This window comes from Podarcis gaigeae, assembly GCF_964106915.1.
Source record: "Podarcis gaigeae genome assembly, chromosome: 5".
NCBI classification, from domain to species: domain Eukaryota; kingdom Metazoa; phylum Chordata; class Lepidosauria; order Squamata; family Lacertidae; genus Podarcis; species Podarcis gaigeae.
The window spans coordinates 93787596-93808004 of NC_139681.1; the positions used below are offsets into that span (position 1 = coordinate 93787596).

The 20409-nt window shown below is 48.4% G+C and overlaps 1 protein-coding gene across 2 annotated transcripts in view; it reads left to right on the forward strand.

Annotated features, from left to right (window-relative positions):
* CLCN2 (chloride voltage-gated channel 2) overlaps nt 1-20409 on the forward strand; it is a 74328-nt gene that overhangs the window by 18960 nt on the left and 34959 nt on the right. For both annotated transcript variants that reach the window (XM_083739339.1, XM_083739340.1), the window contains exon 2: nt 8057-8213. In XM_083739339.1, coding sequence (XP_083595465.1) covers nt 8057-8213 — 157 coding nt within the window. The remainder of the gene's footprint in view (nt 1-8056; nt 8214-20409) is intronic.

Here is a 20409-nt window from a genome sequence, read left to right on the forward strand (position 1 = left end):
CTCACAGTGGCCAGCAGGATGCCTTTGGGAAACCCACAACCTGGACCCAGGGGCAGGAGCACTCTCCCCTCCTGCCTCCAGCTAGTAGCCATTGATAACCTTACCATCTATGAATTTGCCCAGTCCTCTTTTAAAGCCATCCAAGTTGGTGGCCGTCACAGTCTCCTGCGGCAGCGAGTTCCACAGATAAACTATGTGCTGTGTGAACCAATGCAAGAATTCCATAATGGGGAATTAATATTATTATTCCTGTGTAGCAGATGGCTAGTTTGTGGGTGGGTGCCCGCACACTGAGTTTGAACACTTATCTTGCCACCTAGAAAGTTTGTGTCGCAGGAGAGATTCAAACCAAAGATGTGCTTCTTTGTACTGTTCCTTCTCTGGACGTCTCGTCCTGTTCCAGCGTCTACCCGAGACTCTATGAGTGAAGCCTTTGTGTGATGGCCCACAAAAATGGGGCCAAATGCTAAAGCGACATAAAACCATGCTGTATCTAAAGACAGCTTAATTCTTGGCAGAGTTGGAAACATGAAAAAGCCCCAGTTATTTTAAGATGTGTCAAGAATTGGATTTGCATATTGTCTCCCTGAATCTGACTGATGCGAAGATGCAATTGATGGACACTGTGGTGGCTGCTTAGCATTCGTTTAGCGCTGTTTGCTTGGGGACAGAGGCCTCGCTCTGGGCTCCTGTTTGGAAATTAATGATTATTTTTTGGTTAACTTTTTATTCTGCTCTTCCTCTAGTCAAGGTAGCATGCTTAGTGTCTCTGTGTGTTTTCACCACAGCCCTAGTGATAGGAAAGATTGATCAATCGATAGATAGATAGGAAAAGAGGTTTGGTTAAGGGTGCTGGGAACTGTATCTTTCCAAAGGAATGAAACGGGTGCATTGAATGCATTTGCGGCCTTGACATGACTCTGCAGCCCAGTCCTGAGTTGTACACCTTAGGAAACCTCCCAGAGTCCTTTGCAGTGTGCCAGGGCTCCATAGCTGGCAGGCAGGTTCGCCGGCAAGTCACTTTGGCACGGGAACTCCGCCACGAGAAGCAAAAGTTGTTTGCGTCGGGGGAAACCGCCGGCTTCTATGCGGAGAAAATGCTTCCGAGCAAGAATTGCCTCCACTTTAGCCGTCCCTGGGCCCAGCAGGGCAGAGGGTCCTTTGGGATTAAACTTCACAAGCTCCCGTTGTTCCGCGTGCAGCCGATCGGGACTGATTAGAGCGGCCTGGGAGAGATTTGCTGAATAAATTCAGCATGACACAGATTTTCAGCCGCTGTTCCCTTTGTATCCAGCGCTCTTGGCACTCTGTGGCAGGGGCAGACCAGGAAATTGTGCCAGAGAGAATAAAGGCTGGCAGGTTTTCTCTTCTTTCTTTCTTTCTTTCTTTCTTTCTTTCTTTCTTTCTTTCTTTCTTTCTTTCTTTCTTTCTTGTGAGTGGTTGAATCTAGCGACATGGAAAGAGGGCAGCCACCTTCCCCTCAACGTTCCTGAACATTATATCTTTTTGAAACTGAGCTTGCTGGTGATTCAGTCCACAATTGAGCCTCTTCAACTCTGCCCTCCTCCGGGGCTGGAATTGTCCCTGGAGTATTCTGAATCTTCCTTCTTAGCATTAGAGTTCCTTTACTTAAGTGTCACGTTGTGGGGTGGCAGGGGGAGAGGAGAGGAAGTTTTCCTCCATCTCACAACATTAGACCTCACGGACAGAAGCTGAACATTAAAATAAGATTGAGTGCAGACAAAAGAATGTACTTTTTTCCACCCAAATTTTTAAAATTGGTTTTCACAATATTATAAACAAACACATAAGACAGACAAACAAACATAAATCATAGCCTTATTGAAAATTACATTTATTAACTTTGTTAAGTGACTTCCTCGCTTCAAAAGAATGTACTTTTTTGCACAGTGCATAGCTGAACTGTGGAATTCGCACCCAGAAGACGTAATGACGACCACCAAGTTGAATAGGTTTTGTTTTTGTTTTATTTTAAAGGATTTGTTTTGGGGGGGGGGGGGAGGCACTCCTGTGGCTTCGGTGGCTTGCCTGTCCTGGGCACTGGCAACCCGCGCTACACTTCTGCCATGTTCGGTGCATTTGAGATACTTGCAGAGGTTCTGTGCAGCATTAAACGCCCACAGCCACCCATTTTCCGACAGAGGGAGTAAGGGTGCACCAGGATTCCTTGTCTCAGACTGGGCTGCAGCCCATAAAAGTGGAGGGATCCTGGAAGCATTGCAGTTTCCCAGAAATCACTGGACAATTTGATGGGACACAAAGAAATTACTCACCTCATTTTACTGACAGTGTTTCTTCACCACCCGTTCTTAACAGCAGCGCAAATTTCTTGGCAGTCCACAGACAACTGTGAAAGCAGAATGTCAAATCATAACACAACAATTAAAACAGGTGATCCACAATCAGAATAAAACCAGCGGCAGGGAAAATAGCCATGGGTGGCGCTCAGCTAAACAGTTCTGCTAGTACAAGAACTTTTAGCTATGAAGTGGAAATTCATCGCCCTGTCCTCTCTCTGCATGCCCCCCGACACGTGTCCTAAATGTGCTCCAGAGGGTGGAAGGAACTGCGCAGCTAAAAGTTATTGTGCTAGCAGAGCTGTTTTATATGCATGCTGCCCAGGAATGGTAACTGATCTTGTGAGTCTGGGAAGACGAAAAGGTCTTTACCTGGCAGCCAATATAGGTGCAAGAAATGCAAGAGAAATGGACATAATATTGACTAAGTATGCTTTCAGTCTTAAATCTAGAACAAACTTTACCATTGTTACCTAAACAATGAGCAGGCAGGAATTCCAAAAATGCGGAGCACGGCCTCTCTATGTACCCTTGAAGCTTTTGAGTTCTATGGATGTAGCTGTTTTCAGGGTGTGTCATGATCTCGCCATTAATTTTTGTGCAGTGTTCCGAAGGCAAAGGGAGCCCCAGGGTGATTTCAGTTGGTTTCCTCCCCCCCAGGTGGATTTCCATCATACGCTGGCAAATTCAGATTGTGTTGTTATAGTCGGTCTGGGGGTCTTGTACAACAAACCTGCTTCCACAGAAGATAAAGAAGGGTGCAGAGGAAAGTGTGGCATAACACTTGCTTTGATGCAATGTCATCTAAAATATCCGCAAACAAATCACAATAAGCACTCATTAAATAGCCCACGTCATCTAATCCCTCTGCAAATAAACCAGAGTCTTCAATAAGCAGGTTGATGGCATTCCCAGATAAGCATCATTTTCTGATGTGATTGAGTCACATACTGGCAAATTCAGGTTGCATAATTAAAACTCTTGCAAGAAACTCATTTCCTCCCCAAACTGGACATCTTCTTTTTTTGCAGTAAGGGGCAGAAAATGCACTGGATAGTTCTGGATGCAATATCATATGACCTGCAGACAAATCAGAGTGAAGGTTCAGCAAATGGTCATTTCCCTTCCTGCCCACCAGTGTGAAAACCAATCAAGGGGGTTGCTCAGCAAAGAGGGTCACCTGGAAGAAGAGGAGAAGAGGAGGTTAAGGGGTGATATGATAGCCATGTTCAAATATATAAAAGGATGTCACATAGAGGAGGGGAAAAGGTTGTTTTCTGCTGCTCCAGAGAAGCGGACACGGAGCAATGGATCCAAACTACAAGAAAGAAGATTCCACCTAAACATTAGGAAGAACTTCCTGACAGTAAGAGCTGTTCGACAGTGGAATTTGCTGCCAAGGAGTGTGGTGGAGTCTCCTTCTTTGGAGGTCTTTAAGCAGAGGCTTGACAACCATATGTCAGGAGTGCTCTGATGGTGTTTCCTGCTTGGCAGGGGGTTGGACTCGATGGCCCTTGTGGTCTCTTCCAACTCTAGGATTCTATGATTCTGTGGAAGTAACTCCAGAAAAACAATCTTTTCATTAGAGGGTGTTTGATTACAAATCAGTACACAGGTAGTGAAGCAGTATATATAATTCCTGTAGAAATTGCATGCATGCAGGAGATGTTTTAGCAAGTAGTAGTTGGAAGCAGTCCTTTTTTAGGGACGGTGGATGGCAGGACAGAATCCCAAAGCAATTAATGTATGTCAAGACAGGGAGATCAGGGCACAGCCAGCCTTGCCTGGGGCTGCTGGTCCTCTGTGGGGCTGCTGTACAGGGAGCAATGACTTGTTCGCAAGGGACAGGGAAGAGCCCAGTGGGTGCGGGGAGAAACACCAGTCTGGAAGGACCCAGTTCTATCACTTCCTCCAGGGTTCCCCTCCTCAACATTTGTAACGATGCCCACATGATGGATGTGCTCACAACTCTGCAATCCGTTAACGTGAGTCAGCAGTGTGATGCAGCAGGTAAAAAAGCTAACTCTATTCTAGGCTGCATCAACAGAATTTTAATGTCCCAGTCAAGGGAAGTCATGGTACCACTCTGTTCTGCCTTGGTCAGACCACACCTGGAATGCTGTGTTCAACTCTGGGTGCCACAATTTAAGAAGGATGCTGACAAGCTGAAGGTGTGGCCAAAATGTTCAAGGGCCTGGAAACCAAGCCTTATGAGGAACGGTTGAAGGAGCTGGATATGTTTAGCTTGGAAAAGAGGGGAGAGAGAGGAGGTAGGATAGCCATCTTCAAATATCTCCAGGGTTGTCACATGGAAGATGGAGCAAGCTTGTTCTCTCTTGCTCTGGAGGGTAAGACCCCAACCAATGCCTTCAATTTATGAGAAAGGAGATTCCAGCTAAACACCAGGAAAAAAACTTTCTGACAGTAAGAGCTGTTCGGCAGTAGAACAGACTCCCACGAGAGGTGGTGGACTCTCCTTCCTTGGAGGTTTTTACGCAGAGGTTGGATGGCCATCTGTCATGGATGCTTTAGTTGAGAACCCTGCATTGCAGGGGGTTGGACTAGATGACCCTCGGGTCCCTTCCAACTCTGCAATTCTGTGATTCACGATGTGCAAAATTCTGCAAGTCTAAGCATGTTTTATTTGAAGAAGCAAAGTCGTGTTGAAAGTGGGCTTGTGTGTAACTGCCCTTGTGTGCACCAATAATCAGGGAGTGTGCAATAAAAATGACTTTTTGGAAGGGCCCTACATATCTCTCTCTTCTAGCTGAAGCAGTCATCCACCCTGCCTGCCCTGCTAACTTCTCCTGGCTCTTTGGTATTCCTGGCTTAGGGCAGTTGGGAGGGAAGCCAGGCAGTTAAATCTTTGGCAGGGCCTGAACGGACAGGCTGAATGCAACCACTGACCCCTCAATGATAATTTCCTGGTTGGAAGACTCCTGCTGGGTGATCCTAGAAGCTGGGAAGGGACTTCTAGAGCTCAGCAGAGCCACCCCCTGTCCGTGAATGGTTTCTCTGTACACAACCATATTTCCACGCCCATTTTACAGGTGGCAGAGCTGAGGCCGAGAGAGCAGGGGGCTTCCTTCAGGCTACCTAGATAGGGTTGTAGCTACCTCTTTGCCGGTGCTCAGTCTGGCCTGGCCTGACCTCCACCGCCCTTGCCCAGGCCCACGTGGCTATTCGTGAAATCGGGCTGGCTGGGTGGTGCTGTTCGCCAGTGCCAGCTGGGAACGCCAGCCCGTTTCCGGCCTCAGTGCTGGGAGTAGCATTGCACTGGGGAACAATGGCTATTGATCCACAGGGCAGCCTCCTTATCTGCCTGCCATTGTTCTGGAAGCGGCCTCCTTGGAGAGGGAAGAGGCCTCTGTGTTTGCATTGCCTAGACCCTTCTCTTTCTCTGCCTGGTCCGCACCATTGGCAGAACTGCCGGACTTCCAGCGAGCCAAGAGGATGGGAAACGTGGAGAGAGAGAGAGAGAGAGGAAGGCGAAGCACCATAGGTCAGGGGTAGAAGCAGCATATGTTTTGCATGCAGAAGGCTGGCTCCATCTGAAAACCTTGGAGAGCTGCTGCCAGCCAGTGTTGGTGGACCTTCCTGTGTTCCAGTGAGATGCAAACCTGCAGCTAGGAAGGGGCTGTTCATGGCCTTTTCTGCAGAACACTGTTTGTTTTATTTTCTATATCAAAGCTGGAAGCTTCTATTGCTTCTATTTATGCTGAGATAAGGGGAAATGCGCAAGCAAGAGTCCACCCCACTGAGCGAGAAGGAGGTTTGTTCCCACCTTCTGATGTCTCCCCAGCAAGCGAAAAACCACTAGAAATGCCAAACAACTTTTGAATAACTTTCCACCTCGCAGGCTGCTACTTTGGAGCAGTGGTGGTGAATTACTATTTTCCTGGTCATTGATTGCATGATAGCAAACATGCTCACACACATAGGGGCGTAGGAAGGCGCCTTATACTGAACCAGGCCATTGGTGCATCTGGTTCAGTATTGTCTACACTGACTGGCAGCAGCTTCCCAGGGTTTCAGGCAGGATGCTCTCCCAGCCCTAGCTGGAGATGATGGTAATGGTGATTTGTTTTAAAAAGAGCCAGAGGTGCTGGGGATTGAACCAGGGACCTGCCACATGCAAGGCAGATGTTTTACCCTGGGAGCCATGCCCCCCCCCAGCAGGATGTTAAGGGATTCTGCTCCTACCATCCTCACAAGACTTTTGGCTCTAGTACCAAAGGGTAGGGACGCGGGTGGCGCTGTGGGTTAAACCACAGAGCCTAAGACTTGCCGATCAGAAGGTCGGCGGTTCGAATTCTCGCGACAGGATGAGCTCCCGTTGCTCGTGCTCCTGCCAACCTGGCAGTTTGAAAGCACACAGTACAAGTAGATAAATAGGTACCGCTCTGGCGGGAAGGTAAACGGTGTTTCCATGCGCTGCTCTGGTTCGCCAGAAGCGGCTTAGTCATGCTGGCCACATGACCCGGAAGCTGTATGCCGGCTCCCTCAGCCAATAAAGCAAGATGAGCACCGCAACCCCAGAGTCGGCCACGACTGGACCTAATGGTCAAGGGTCCCTTTACCTTTACCAAAGGGTAGTGATGTCAGCTTTTTGTTTCTGGGTCTCTAGGCTAGACAGGAGAGGCACAGAGAGCCTGGCCAGCTTTGCTCAGAGCAAAGGACTTTGTGTATGTTGTGTCAGCAGAGAGAGTGGGCCTGAGTCTATTCTAGGCTCCTAGGACGAGGTGAAGGAGCTGCACCTGGAAGTGTAGGGTCTGTAAGAGGTGATGTTATCAAGTGGCCACAGTGCCAGCTCAACTCCTAGGACATAAGAGCATGGAATCATAGAAAACAGGGTCATCTCATCCAACCCCCAGCAGTGCAGGAATCTTGACCAAAGCATCCATGACAGATGACTATCTAGCCCAGTTTTGTCTAGGCTGAAAGGCAGAAGCCCTCTGAGCTTTCACACAGCCTTGCCTGGAGCTGGCTCCACCACTGAGCTACAGCCCTACACCTGGAGTAAGAGTCAGGGGATGCAGGTCAGAGAGACGGGATGGAGTCCGGACACCTCTCTTTAGAAACAAGTTAAGGGTTGCTTGAGGGCTTAACCTTGGGATTTGTTTTTCGTTCCAAGATCTCCTCAACCCTGGAACATTTTAGACGAGATAAGCTAGTGCTTCGCACAGTGCATAGCTAACTTGAGGAATTTACTGCTGTGGGAGGGAAGACAAGGCCGGGCAGCAGCTTCTGGACATCATTATGGCTATATGCTGCCTCCAGGATCCGAACTCCAGTCCCTGAGACACAACAGGCAGGGAGTGCTGCTGCATTAATACCCTGCATGTGTGTCTGTGGGAACAAAATGCAGAATTTGATCGATGTTATGGCCTGATTCAGGAGGACTCTTCTTACATTCTCAAGGAAAGGAGGAGAGCACCACCGAACATGTGCTGAGTGCATTTTGTGTACCTCCAAATAACTGCGGACCTCTGGGATAAAGGGGGAAATTCCATAGTTTCCAGTCTCTCTCCTGCCCCTTGCATTATGCGTTATTCTCCTGAACATTGCAGGGTCAGTACTTTGGGCAACTTGTATGCATATCAGGAAGGCCTCCTCCATCCATGGGAGATTGAGCCTTGACCTCCAAGGACAGAGAGGTGCCTTCTTCCTGACCACCCGAGTTGCTCCATCTCCTCCTTCATGTGCCCTTGACCCTTTGCTGTGTGTTCCGTCCCCAGATGTATGGCCGCTACACGCAGGACCTGGGAGCCTACGCCAAGGATGAAGCTGCCCGCATCCGCCTGCAGCAAGAGCGCTGGAAGCCATCCCCAAAGGACCGCCTGCGCCCCTCTGAGCTGCTGGAGTATGACCAGAGCCGATGCGCCCGCTGCCGCAGTAAGGAGCCTACCATGTCTTGGGGAGCGGGGAGAGATCTGGGGGTGGAAATGCGTCTTTATAAGTGCTTGCAGCCTCTGGTGGGGGGAGAGGAAGGGGAGGGGCATCCTGGGCCTGCCATTCAGCTCGTCAAAAATGTGACACCAGACACTCTCAATCACATTGAGAGGTATATAACTTTTTTTATAGCGTTTTTACAGATCAGTGTAGATCCAGCCCCTGTCAGAGCTGGTGTACATAGTCCAAAACCTATGTTCAGAGACTCGCTTGGCTTTGCACAATTGTGCTCTCGGCCTTCCATGCTCCCTTGGAGGTCACTAGCTAGTGTTTTTTGTTACATGCTGATAAAACTTCTGCCTTGCTGTGCTTTTACGTATTATTTCATTCTGTAAATGCAAGCAGGCCACATCAGATTTTGGGAGGCCTTGGGACGCATTGTTCTTTTCTCGCTTTGCAGTTGTCTCTGTCCGAAGATGGAGAACGTCTCAGCAGTATGAAATTGTCTGGGAACAGTGTAAACTCTGCTTCTGCCTCCAGGCATTCACCTGGGGGTTGAGGGTGGTGGTCCTGGGAAAAGATGTATTGGCCTTTCCCCAGGTCAGTCCCCATGCTCCCCCTTCATTTCCCATGCTCCCACTTATTTACCACAGCACTGAACCAGTAGTAGAGGGTTCATCTCTTGGACAACCCCTTACTGCAGTCACTTGGTGCATCCTGAGCCCTTTCTCATGCCTGTGCATAAATGGTACATGCATACTTTTTTAAGAATTGGCATGCAACTTTGCTTTCAGTCTTTGTTTCATGTGAACCAGGCTAGACTTTACCTGTTGCATACATCACTCTCTGTATTCATGAATCGCTGTATCGCTGTATACTTAACAGTTCTAGTACACCTGCTCCTGTGCACAGTTTCTTGGGCTGCAGGAAAGTTGTACTTATGCATCTATGCATGCGTCTCCACCCCATCGTTCTACCCGGACACTGAGGTCCAGTGCCAAGGGCCTTCTGGCGGTTCCCTCACTGCGAGAAGCCAAGTTACAGGGAACCAGGCAGAGGGCCTTCTCGGTAGTGGCGCCCTCCCTGTGGAATGCCCTCCCACCAGATGTCAAAGAGAACAACAACTACCAGACTTTTAGAAGACATCTGAAGGCAGCCCTGTTTAGGGAAGCTTTTAATGTTTGATGTATCACAGTATTTTAATATTCTTTTGGAAGCCGCCCAGAGTGGCTAGGGAAACCCAGCCAGATGGGCAGGGTATAAATAATAAATTATTATTATTATTATTATTATTATTATTATTATTATTATTTGCACATGCAACTGTGCAGGGAGTCCTCTTTGCTTCTGACTGACTTCTCCTTTCAGTCGCTTTTCTTGCTTCCGCCTTCCTTTCTTGCTCAGCCTGTCTCTGTCTGTCTTCTCGGACCAAGCGCTCTCAACATCCTCCAACAATAGGCAGAGTATTCATGACCTCAGCCTGACAGGCCTCCGGCTGAATCCTTGGCATAAACTGGGCATGCGAGTGCACTGAGCCAGCGGGAGATACAATTTCGCACGACTATTTGTTGGGCTCTCGGAGGAACAGGGTTAGAGAGCTTTTGCAACATCTCTTGTGTTGGAAGCTTCCCCAGCAAAATTGCCAGAGGTCCTGGGCGCCCTTGCTTGAAGGGCTGCTTCCCCCCATCTCCTGCAAGGTCACCCAGCAAGTTTGTGGCCGAGTGGGGATTTGAACCCTGGTCCCTTGCGGGATCTTAGTCCAACACTCTCTTTGATACCAGGTTCACAAAAGCTTAGAGCGAGGGGATGGAGGACAAAGACAGAGAACATTCTTTCAACTAAATAAATAAGTGGCACTTTTGATGTCCCTGCTCCTGCCAACCTAGCAGTTCGAAAGTACATCAAAAGTGCAAGTAGATAAATTGGTACTGCTCTGGTGGGAAGGTAAACGGCGTTTCCGTGCACTGCTTTGGTTTGCCAGAAGCGGTTTAGTCATGCTGGCCACATGACCTGGAAGCTGTATACCAGCTCCCTCGGCCAATAAAGCGAGATGAGCCCCACAACCCCAGAGTCGTCCGCGACTGGACCTAATGGTCAGGGGTCCCTTTACCTTTACCTATTGCTCTATTGGGCAAACTAAGGCCCAAGGGCCAGATCCAGCCCAATCGCCTTCTAAATCTGGCCCGCGGACGGTCCGGGAATCAGCGTGTTTTTACATGAGTAAAATGTGTACTTCTATTTAAAATGCATCTCTGGGTTATTTGTGGGGCATAGGAATTTGTTCATCCCCCCAAAAAAAAATATAGTCCGGCCCTCCACAAGGTCTGAGGGACAGTGGACCCGCCCCTGCTGAAAAAGTTGCTGACCCCTGCTCTCTTCCTTTGTATCTTGACTTCAGATATATATCTATATTGCAAAGCACCAGCATATGAGGAGCAACTTTTAAACAGACTTTCTTCCAGCTTTAAAATCTTAAGACCCCTGTATAATCCAGACCCTCATTCCCTCCCTCCTTCCACCCCAGGGCCTGATACCCTGGCCAAAGCTCTCCCGTCATCATTCCCGGGATCTGCTTGTTCCTGCTGCCTTAAAATAGTTCCCTTAGCAACTGCTGAGGCTGAGGCCTGCATTGTTCTTGAGGCAAATTCTCTTGTTAAATGTCGCCGGCTCCCTGGGGCCGCAGCGGGAGCCAGAGAGCCGCTCAGAGCCGGCCTGTCCCGGCATGGCCCTGGGCGTGGCCGCCCTCTCCCCACCCCGCTCCCAGTTGCCATGTTGTGTTGACCGATGCGTTGTGTTGCTCTAGCATGACGGCATGTTTTGCTAACTCGGCTTGGGGCTCCTCCATCCTTGCCACCCTCTGGGCCCATCTGCCGGCTGCCTGTGGCTAGCATAGCAACCGAGTTGGGGGGGTGGCAGGCCCCAGGCCCCCCCCTCACAAAGCCAGAGGGGGAAGGCCGTCCCCTCTGCAAACCCCAGGTGTCATGGGCCAGGGGGCTGTGGCGCAGGCGGGGTGCGCCGGTGGGGTGGCGACAGCCTTGTTCTTACAGCTGCGTGAGTGTCACAAAACAAGCGAGCTGGCTTGTGCCTGGAAACTTCTCTCTTTTGCCCACCTCAAAACAACTCCAACTTGGAAACTCAGCGGAAATATCTTCTTGGCATGTTTTTGTGATTCCAGTGCTCGGTGGAGCAGCTCAGGCGATCCCGTTACGCAATGAAGAAATGTCCGTAGTAGAGCCACAGCGGCGGAAGCTGGCTTAAGCATGTATGAAGAGCCTGCAGGATCAGGCCAGTGGCCCATTTGGTCCAGCATCCTGTTCCCACAGCGGCCAACCAGATACCTGAGGGAAACCCACAAGCAGGATCCAAGCATAGAGCAACTCTCCCCTCCGACAGTTTCCAGAAACTAGTACCGTAGATTCTGGCGTATAAGACGACTTTTTAACCCCGGAAAATCCTCTAAAAAGTTGGGGGTCGTCTTATATGTCAGGTATGGGTTTGCTGGGCAGAGCAGTGAGCGGCGGGCTCCATGCCAGGAGGAAGCTGCCCAGCGATGCTAAGCCAGGTTTGCTGGGTGGCTTCCTCCTGGCATGGAGCGGAACCTGCCATCCACTGCTGCTGCCCAGCAAAGCTGCCGCGTATAAGACTGGGCGTATAAGTCGACCCCCCAAATTGGCAGCTGCCAATTTGGGGGGGTCATCTTATGTTAAGTTGTGGGTTGACATAACAGACGGCACAGCGATTTCTCCAAGTAGCTCTTTATTTTGTAAGCTGGAATAGAACTGAACAGCAAACAGCTCAGCCGGCCTGCTTTTATAGGCAGCCGGCTGTCAACATTGTAGCAACAACAACCCAGGGTTTCCCGCCTAAAATAACTGACGTGGACCTGAGTGAAAACTACATACACAATACTCCTGGTGGCCTGGGTGAGAACTTCAATACATAACACCCCTCCCCACCGAGATAAGGCGTTAGTTACAATCGTAATGGTTTCCTTATATACAGCACTACACGTAATGGTTCAATTAGGCACAAAAGCATATCGGTTACATTTCACATTACTTCCATTAGACCAACAGTGTTACATGTCCAACAACATAGTCCTTTAAATACGGTCTACTGGCCTTGTGGATTTCCTGGGCGGAGAGTTCAACAGCTTCTGAGGCCACGGCCTCCTCAGTGGCTTTCTGCAGCGTGAGGTCTGGCTTGGCGAGAAGATGCCGTTGCAGACGGATGTCCCGGACCCCACAGATGATTTGATCCATCAGGGCATCATCTAAGTCTCGGAACTCGCAGTGCATTGCAGCCTGTCAGAGGGTGGTGGTGTAGTTGTTGATTGACTCCCCCTCTGCCTGGTTCCGGTGGTAGAACGCATGGTGGGCAGCAATCTTGGACGGCTTTGGGGTGTAGTGGTTGCGGAGCTTCTCTTGAATCGTGTCTCAAGGTGCTGCCTGGACTGCTAGAGGCGCAACCAATGCTCGGGCCGTCGCGAACACTTCGGGGCCACAAAGGCTGAGGAGAGGCCCCGCTTCTGCTCTACAGACCCTCTTGTCAGCTCATTTGCTTGGAGGTAGCAGTCAAACCGAGCGAGGTAGGAGTCCCAGGATTCAGAGGCTGGGGCAAACGGCGGTAGAGGCACGAGTGAAGCCATGGTTCCGATGCCGATGTGGAGGCGATGGATGGTACACTGTGCTCTAGCCAGAACGGTCAGCTCTGTATTGGTTCTGCTCCGTGATTTTGCTCAGTGTTTCAGCTCCGTGATTCAGCTCATCTCAGAGGCTGGCCGCATCTGGCTGTGCTCTGATGTCCATCAATCCCATCCTCGTCGCCAGTGTTAAGTTGTGGGTTGACATAACAGACGGCACAGCGATTTCTTCAAGTAGCTCTTTATTTTGTAAGCTGGAATAGAACTGAACAGCAAACAGCTCAGCCGGCCTGCTTTTATAGGCAGCTGGCTGTCAACATTGTAGCAAGAACAACCCAGGGTTTCCCGCCTAAAATAACTGACGTGGACCTGAGTGAAAACTACATACACAATACTCCTGGTGGCCTGGGTGAGAACTTCAATACATAACATCTTATATGCCCAGTAGCCTAATGCACCAGAATCTACAGTATTCAGAAGCATGGCTGCCTCCAACCGTGGAAGGCAGAGTGTAGCCATTGTGGCTAGTAGCCGTCAATAGCCCTCTCCTCCTCCATGAATTGGCCAAATCCTCTTTCAAAGCCAACTAGGTGGGTGGCCATCATTGCCTCCCCTGGAAGAGAGTTCCATAGGTTAACAAGGCACTCTGTGAAGCATTATTTTCTTTGGGCTGTCCTGAATCTTCCAGCTTCATTGGATGCCCAGAAGTTCTAGAGTTGGTCTAGTGCATGTCAGGCTGGCTTGGCAAAATATCTTCTCTCTTTCTCTCTCTAGTCCCACGAAGTGTCTGCCATTTTTTTTGCAATATATACATTTTTGTTGGTTTTTTTAACATATCATTTCCAACAATCATATAGCATAACTTCTTATCTTATACAATGTTTTAGACTTCTGTCAACACCTCTGATGATTTTTCGTCACTTATTCTGCATTATTCACTTATTCACTTATTCTTATCACTTATTCTGCATTTCTTAATTTCTCTATTACTCTTAATTATCATTAACTAATTCTCCTCATAGTCTTTCTTGCAATATTTCAAATAGTCCTCCTTACAAAACTTCTTGCAGTCCTACTAGCGTAATCTGTTCATTACAGTTACTTTTCAAATACAGTGGTACCTCTGGTTACATACGCTTCAGGTTACATACGCTTCAGGTTACGGACTCGGCTAACCCAGAAATATTACCTTGGGTTAAGAACTTTGCTTCAGGATGAGAACAGAAATCGTGCTCCGGTGGCGCGGTGGCAGCTGGAGGCCCCATTAGTGGTGCTTCAGGTTAAGAACAGTTTCAGGTTAAGAACAGACCTCCGGGACGAATTAAGTACTTAACCCGAGGTACCACTGTAGTTCATATATTTACTCCAGTCTTCTAAGAATCTCTGGTCCTGCAGGTTTCGAATCCTTCCTGTTAATTTATCTAATTCTGCATAGTCCATCAATTTTATCTGCCATTCTTCTTTCTGTGAGCCAGTGTGGTATAGTGGTTAGGAGCGGTAGTCTCGTAATCTGGGGAACCGGGTTCGCGTCTCCGCTCCTCCAGATGCAGCTGCTGGGTGACCTTGAGCTAGTCTCTCAGCCTCACTCACCTCACAGAGTATTTGTTGTGGGGGAGGAAAGGAAAGGAGATTGTTAGCCGCTTTGAGACTCCTTCAGGTAGTGATAAAGCGGGATATCAAATCCAAACTCTTCTTCTTCTTTCGTAGGTAATTCTTCTTGCTTCCATTTTTGTGCCAATAATAGTCTTGCTGCTGTCATTGCATATAAAAACAACTTACAATCCTGTCTGTTAATATCATCTCCTACAATGCCAAGTAAAAATGCTTCTGGTATCTTAATAAATAAGAGTCTGTCATTTTAGCATGCCAATGATGGTGCTACCTCTTGCTTCTATCCCCTGATTCTCTTTCTCTCTCTTTCTGGTCCCACGGAGTGTCTGTCATTTTATACTGCTCAGCTGGGTTTAGGTCACTTACTGTGGGCTAGAGCCTGCCTGCCCTCAGTCCTTCCATGGTCTCATTGGTCCTCCATGTTGGACATCTACTGCCAAAATATTGGCTGAGGGCCAGCAGGTTATTTCTTGCCTCCAGCAGGGACCTGAGCCTAAGGAGAGAGATCAGCCAGAGGTTTGGGGTCAACTTTCATTAGCCAGCTGATAACGGCACTACCTCTCGCTTCTATCCCTTGACTGTGATACGGAAGCGATAGAGGTGGTAAATTGGTGTCGCTCACTTGGGAGAGATCCGCTGGAGCTTCTTGCACTCCTGGTGGGTGTAAGTTGCCCATGACTCACTACCATAAAGCAGCATGCCCCACACTTTATTATTATTATTATTATTATTATTATTATTAATAATAATAATAATAATAATAATAATATACCGCCCTATACCTGGGGGGTCTCAGGGCGGTTCACAGAATAAAATCAAGATATAAAACCACAAAATACATATTAAAACTAAAAACAAAAATCCAATAACATCCCCCCCCCCAAAAAAAATTTTTTTAAAAGGGCATAGGATCTAAATCAGATCAACCTAAAGCCTGATTAAAGAGGAACGTTTTTGCCTGGTGCCTAAAGGTGTATAATGAAGGCACTTGGCAGACTTCCCTGGGGAAAGCATTCCACAGGGAGCCACTGCAGAGAAGGCCCCGTTCTCGTGTTGCCACCTTCTGGACCTCTCGAGGAGGAGGCACCCAAAGGAGGGCCTCAGAAGATGATTTCAGGGTCCTGGTAAATTCATATGGAAAGAGGCAGTCCTTGCGGTATTGTGGTCCAAGCCTAAGTCTGTGCTGCAAATTACGTACCCTTGGTTTCAACCCCTTTTTTCATAGCTCTCTTCCCCCTCAACCTCTTGGTTTGAGAGCAGTGAAATCTGAATGATGCATTGAGAAACAACCTGCTCCTTTATCTGCAGATAAGACTGAAAGCAAGGGGGGGTGTTGATGGGGAGTCCTAACCATGTCCTGAAGGTACAGAATGCTTAATGGTTCTTGTCTCCTTTATCGTTCCAACAACCTTGTTGAGATGTGCTAGGCACAGAGACCAAGAGAGCCAGCACCAACTCAGTAAGTTGTTCAGTGTGAGGCTCCCCTTAATTCCCAACTGGGGAAATGTTGAATGAGTTTAAAGCCTACAGCCCTTTTACAGCAGATGGGTAAAGCAGCTGTTCCGATTAGTTTTAGTGAGCTGAGACTTATTCGGTCTTATGACTATAGTTTTTGTGTCAAAGGGAACTTCAGACATTTCCTTAATGCTTCAAAGTCTGCCCTGCTGTTAAAAGCTTGTTAGGAGCTTTTGGGGTGGGGGAGTAAAAATAATTACAATAATAATTTTATTATTTATACCCCGCCCATCTGGCTGGGGTGCCCCAGCCACTCTGGGTGGCTTCCAGCACATAATAAAACACATAATAAAACATCAAACATAAAAAAACTTCCCAATACAGAGCTGCCTTCAGGTGTCTTCTAAAAGTTGTGTAGTTATATATCTCCTTGACATCTGACAGGAGGGCGTTCCATGGGGTGAGCGCCACTGCCAAGAAGGTCCTCTGCCTGGTTCCCTGTAACTTCACTTCTCTCATTGAGGGTTGTATATGAGCTCCTTTTAACTCCTGGATCCAGCAAGTGTTAAAATAGAAGCCAGGCTAACTTCCAGTGACAAGGTGATAGCCTGGGTGATGAGCCATTAAGGGGGAACAAAGGAAAGGGGCTCTGCGTGTGATGGGCAATGGGTGGGGACTGTTGTTGTTTAGTCATTTAGTCGTATCTGACTTTTCGTGACCCCATGGACCAGAGCACGCCAGTCACTCCTGTCTTCAACTGCCTCCCACAGTTTGGTCAGACTCATGCTGGTACCTTCGAGAACACTGTCCAACCATCTCGTCCTCTATCATCCCCTTCTCTTTGTGCCCTCCATCTTTCCCAACATCAGGGTCTTTTCCAGGGAGTCTTCTCTTCTCATGAGGTGGCCAAAGTCTTGGAGCCTCAGCTTCAGGATCTGTTCTTCCAGTGAGCACTCAGGGCTTATTTCCTTAAGAATGGAGAGGTTTGATCTTCTTGCAGTCCATGGGACTCTCAAGAGTCACCTCCAGCACCATAATTCAAAAGCATCAATTCTTCGGCGATCGGGTGGAGACTAGGTCTGGGCAATTTAATGATAAATCGTTGCAAACCAGTTTGAAATCCACATTGCAATTGCCGGTTCAAAATATCTGACTTGCCAATAAACTGCACAAAGCCAACTTTTGTGTGGTGGGTGCTCTGCCCGCTCAGCTCTCCCCTTCCTCCTTCAGGGGACAGCAAAGCACCGAGCAGGGGCAGACTGGGAACTTCCTCTGGCGCTGCTGCCATAAGCTTCTCTTCCAGACAGGCTACATGGTTGCTTGGTGGTGGTGTCCGCGATTGGCAAATGGGAGCTGCGCCACGGTACTCATGGAACAGCTCCTGGTAGTTGCTGTTTGCAGGATGTGACCCTCAATGTGAGTGGGAGCTGGGGGTGGCCCAAGGTGGGCTCTGGGGAGAGACTGTGCCACAGTGTCACTGATAGCTATGGAGGGCTGGCTGGCTTGAGCCAATTCAAACCGATTTGAAGTCCTCCTTCCCACTTATTTTCAGACATTATGATGTATCTCTACATTGTGATGTTTAGCTAGCGATACATGTTGAAAGGGATGCAGGTGGCGCTGTGGGTTAAACCACAGAGCCTAGGACTTGCCAATCAGAAGGACAGCGGTTCGAATCCCCGCAACGGGGTGAGCTCCCGTTGCTCAGTCCCTGCTCCTGCCAACCTAGCAGTTTGAAAGCACGTCAAAGTGCAAGTAGATAAATAGGTACTGCTCCAGGGGGAAGGTAAACGGCGTTTCCGTGCACTGCTCTGGTTCGCTAGAAGCGGCTTAGTCATGCTGGCCAAACAATCTGGAAGCTGTACGCCGGCTCCCTTGGCCAATAAAGCGAGATGAGCGCCACAACCCCAGAGTCGGCCACGACTGGACCTAATGGTCAGGGGTCCCTTTACCTTTTTACATGTTGAAAACCTGATATTGCATAGCCCTAGTAGGTTCCCGATCATGGTTAGAGAGTTTAGAGTTGAGTTGCAGTGATGTGATCTGGAAGTAAAACAGCAAGCTGGAGAGTCAGAGCAATGTCTGAGAGCAACATTTGATTTCTGTTCGAATTCACAGCTGTGGCTATGGGGAAAAGGCCTTTTGGAGAAGTTAATGCTGTGAAGCCCTCCACCGTAGGCTCAGGTTGTATATATGTGTAAATAAACCATAAATCATATAGACACCAAAGTCTCTGCTGTAGCTGTGTTCCAAAAGGAAACATAAGTGCCTGGATCCCCTGGAATCTTGCACCACTCAGAGATTGGGGTAGTGTGCAACACCGGTGTCAGAAGTGGGATTCGTGTTTCCTGGAGGAAGGGCCTGTGAGCTGGAGGGAGGAACAGCAACATAACTGGAGCAGTTCAGGTTGATGATGCAGCAGCAAAGCCCAGCACCGGATAGAGCAGCAGAACTAGTGGTTCAGTGAAATGAAGCAGCTGCAAGCAGAATCTGTGAGAAGCCTCCTTGGAGAGAAAAGTGTGACTCCAGGCGAGGTGGAAGCCCTGCCTGATGAGATGCTACAGGGGGTTGAAAGTGACCCAGGAGCCCAGGTGGAAGGCACCCAGGTGGAAGAGGTGGCTGAAGAGATCCAGAATGTGGATGGGCAATTGAGGGGCTGGGACTGCGAAGAGATGCAGACGGTAGCTGAAGGAAAGACTCACCTCAGAGAAGGGTGAGCTGGGTGGGGCCGAGGGATTTCTCCACTCCCTGGGAGCCTGCTACAGAAGACGGGGAGCAGCTGGAAGAATTGGAGGTGCGTGTGAATGTGCAAGAAGAGGGAAGTGACGGTGGCTTCCTTACTGGAGGAGAAAACACAGGGAAGTCTTGAGACCTGCATGCATGTGCCAGAGGAGCAGCCAGCTCCTGCTGACGGTGCAGGAGGAGATGCAAGAGGCGCTCATGCGTGAGCAGGAGGAATGGAGATGCGCATGAATGTGCAGCAGAGGAAAACACACAGAAGAAGCTAGAGGCCTGTGTGCATGTGCCAGAGGAGCTCATGCTGAATTGGGTGAGATTAACCCCCCCCCCCAATGATTTCGCCCTTTGAGTTCACCAAGATGGGCTTGTGCAGTGGAGACCAGTCCCTATACTGGGTGCAGCCCTTAAGCAGGCCCCAGCAGGAAGGGACACCCAGGGTCCCGTGAGTTTGGTGGGCAAGAGCTACTGGGATGGCTACCTGCCCATGAGGAGAGGTTGGGAGTAAGCAGAGAGGGGCATTCTTGGCAACGGACTTGCATGGACTGGGCCGGCTGATCCTGAAGAAGCTGCCGCCGATAGAGACTTGTGGTAGGACTTTGATTTACAGTTTGGGCAGGAGATAAAGTGGACCAGTCCAGGGGCAGCAAATGGGAAGTTTTTAATGTTTGACATTTCACTATATTTTTTATGTGTTGTAAGCTGCCCAAAATGGCTGGGGAAACCCAGTAGCATGTGGCTACTGAAACTGTTTTGGGACTAGAGTGTGAATTTGGGGGTCTAATCCACAACCAGATGGGTGGCCAAGGAGAAATCAAGAGGCTCCAGAAGACTGAGCCTGCAATTAGAGCCCCAAATTAGCTGTTAATCTGCATGGACTGAGAAGTTTGTGAAATCCCAGAAGGATAGAACTTTCTTTATGTATGCTACAACAGCAGCAAGAATACTTATTGCAAAGTACTGGAAGACACAAGATCTACCCACCCGGGAAGAATGGCAGATGAAGGTGACAGACTATATGGAATTGGCGGAAATGACTGGCAGAATCCGAGTCCAGGGAGAAGAGTCGGTGGAGGAAGATTGGAAGAAATTTAAAGACTATCTACAGAAACATTGTAAAATTAATGAATGTTAGAAGGATGTTGTAATGAAGTTATGTGGTTTTAGCAGAAATGTTATAAAGGTTTAGGAAAAAACAGACTGTTAATTGGTGAAAGGAGGGAAGGTAAAGTTAGGGGAAATTACAGGACAAAATTGGAAAAGATGGAAAGGATTTGCTGAAATAGTTAACCGACCTAGAATACAAAAAAGGGAGGAGTGAGGAGGTCAAGGAAACAAGCAAATGAAAGATAAGTTATGGGAAGATTCGCTGTGTTTTTTTAATGGATTTTATTTTTCTGTTTTCTTCTTTTTCTTTTTCTTTCTTTTTTTTCCTTATTGTGATGGGCTGTTTTGTTTTTGTTTGATATGGTGTTTTTACTTTTTTCTTTTTGTAACCTTTAAAACCTTAATAAATATTATATATACATAAAAAAAGAGAAGTTTGTGAAATCCCAAGCCAAAGAGTCATACAGGCAACCCCATAGTGATCCTTCCTAAAATGCTTTTTGCATGTTTGCATCAATGGGAACTCTTTGAAGATTTTAAGGAATTGTTTCGATAGCTGTGTGTGCACCCAGATAACTGCTTTGCACTGCAGTGGCCCCACGGCAAAGGAGGAGCAAAGTTTTGGCGTACAGTCGTACCTTGGTTCTT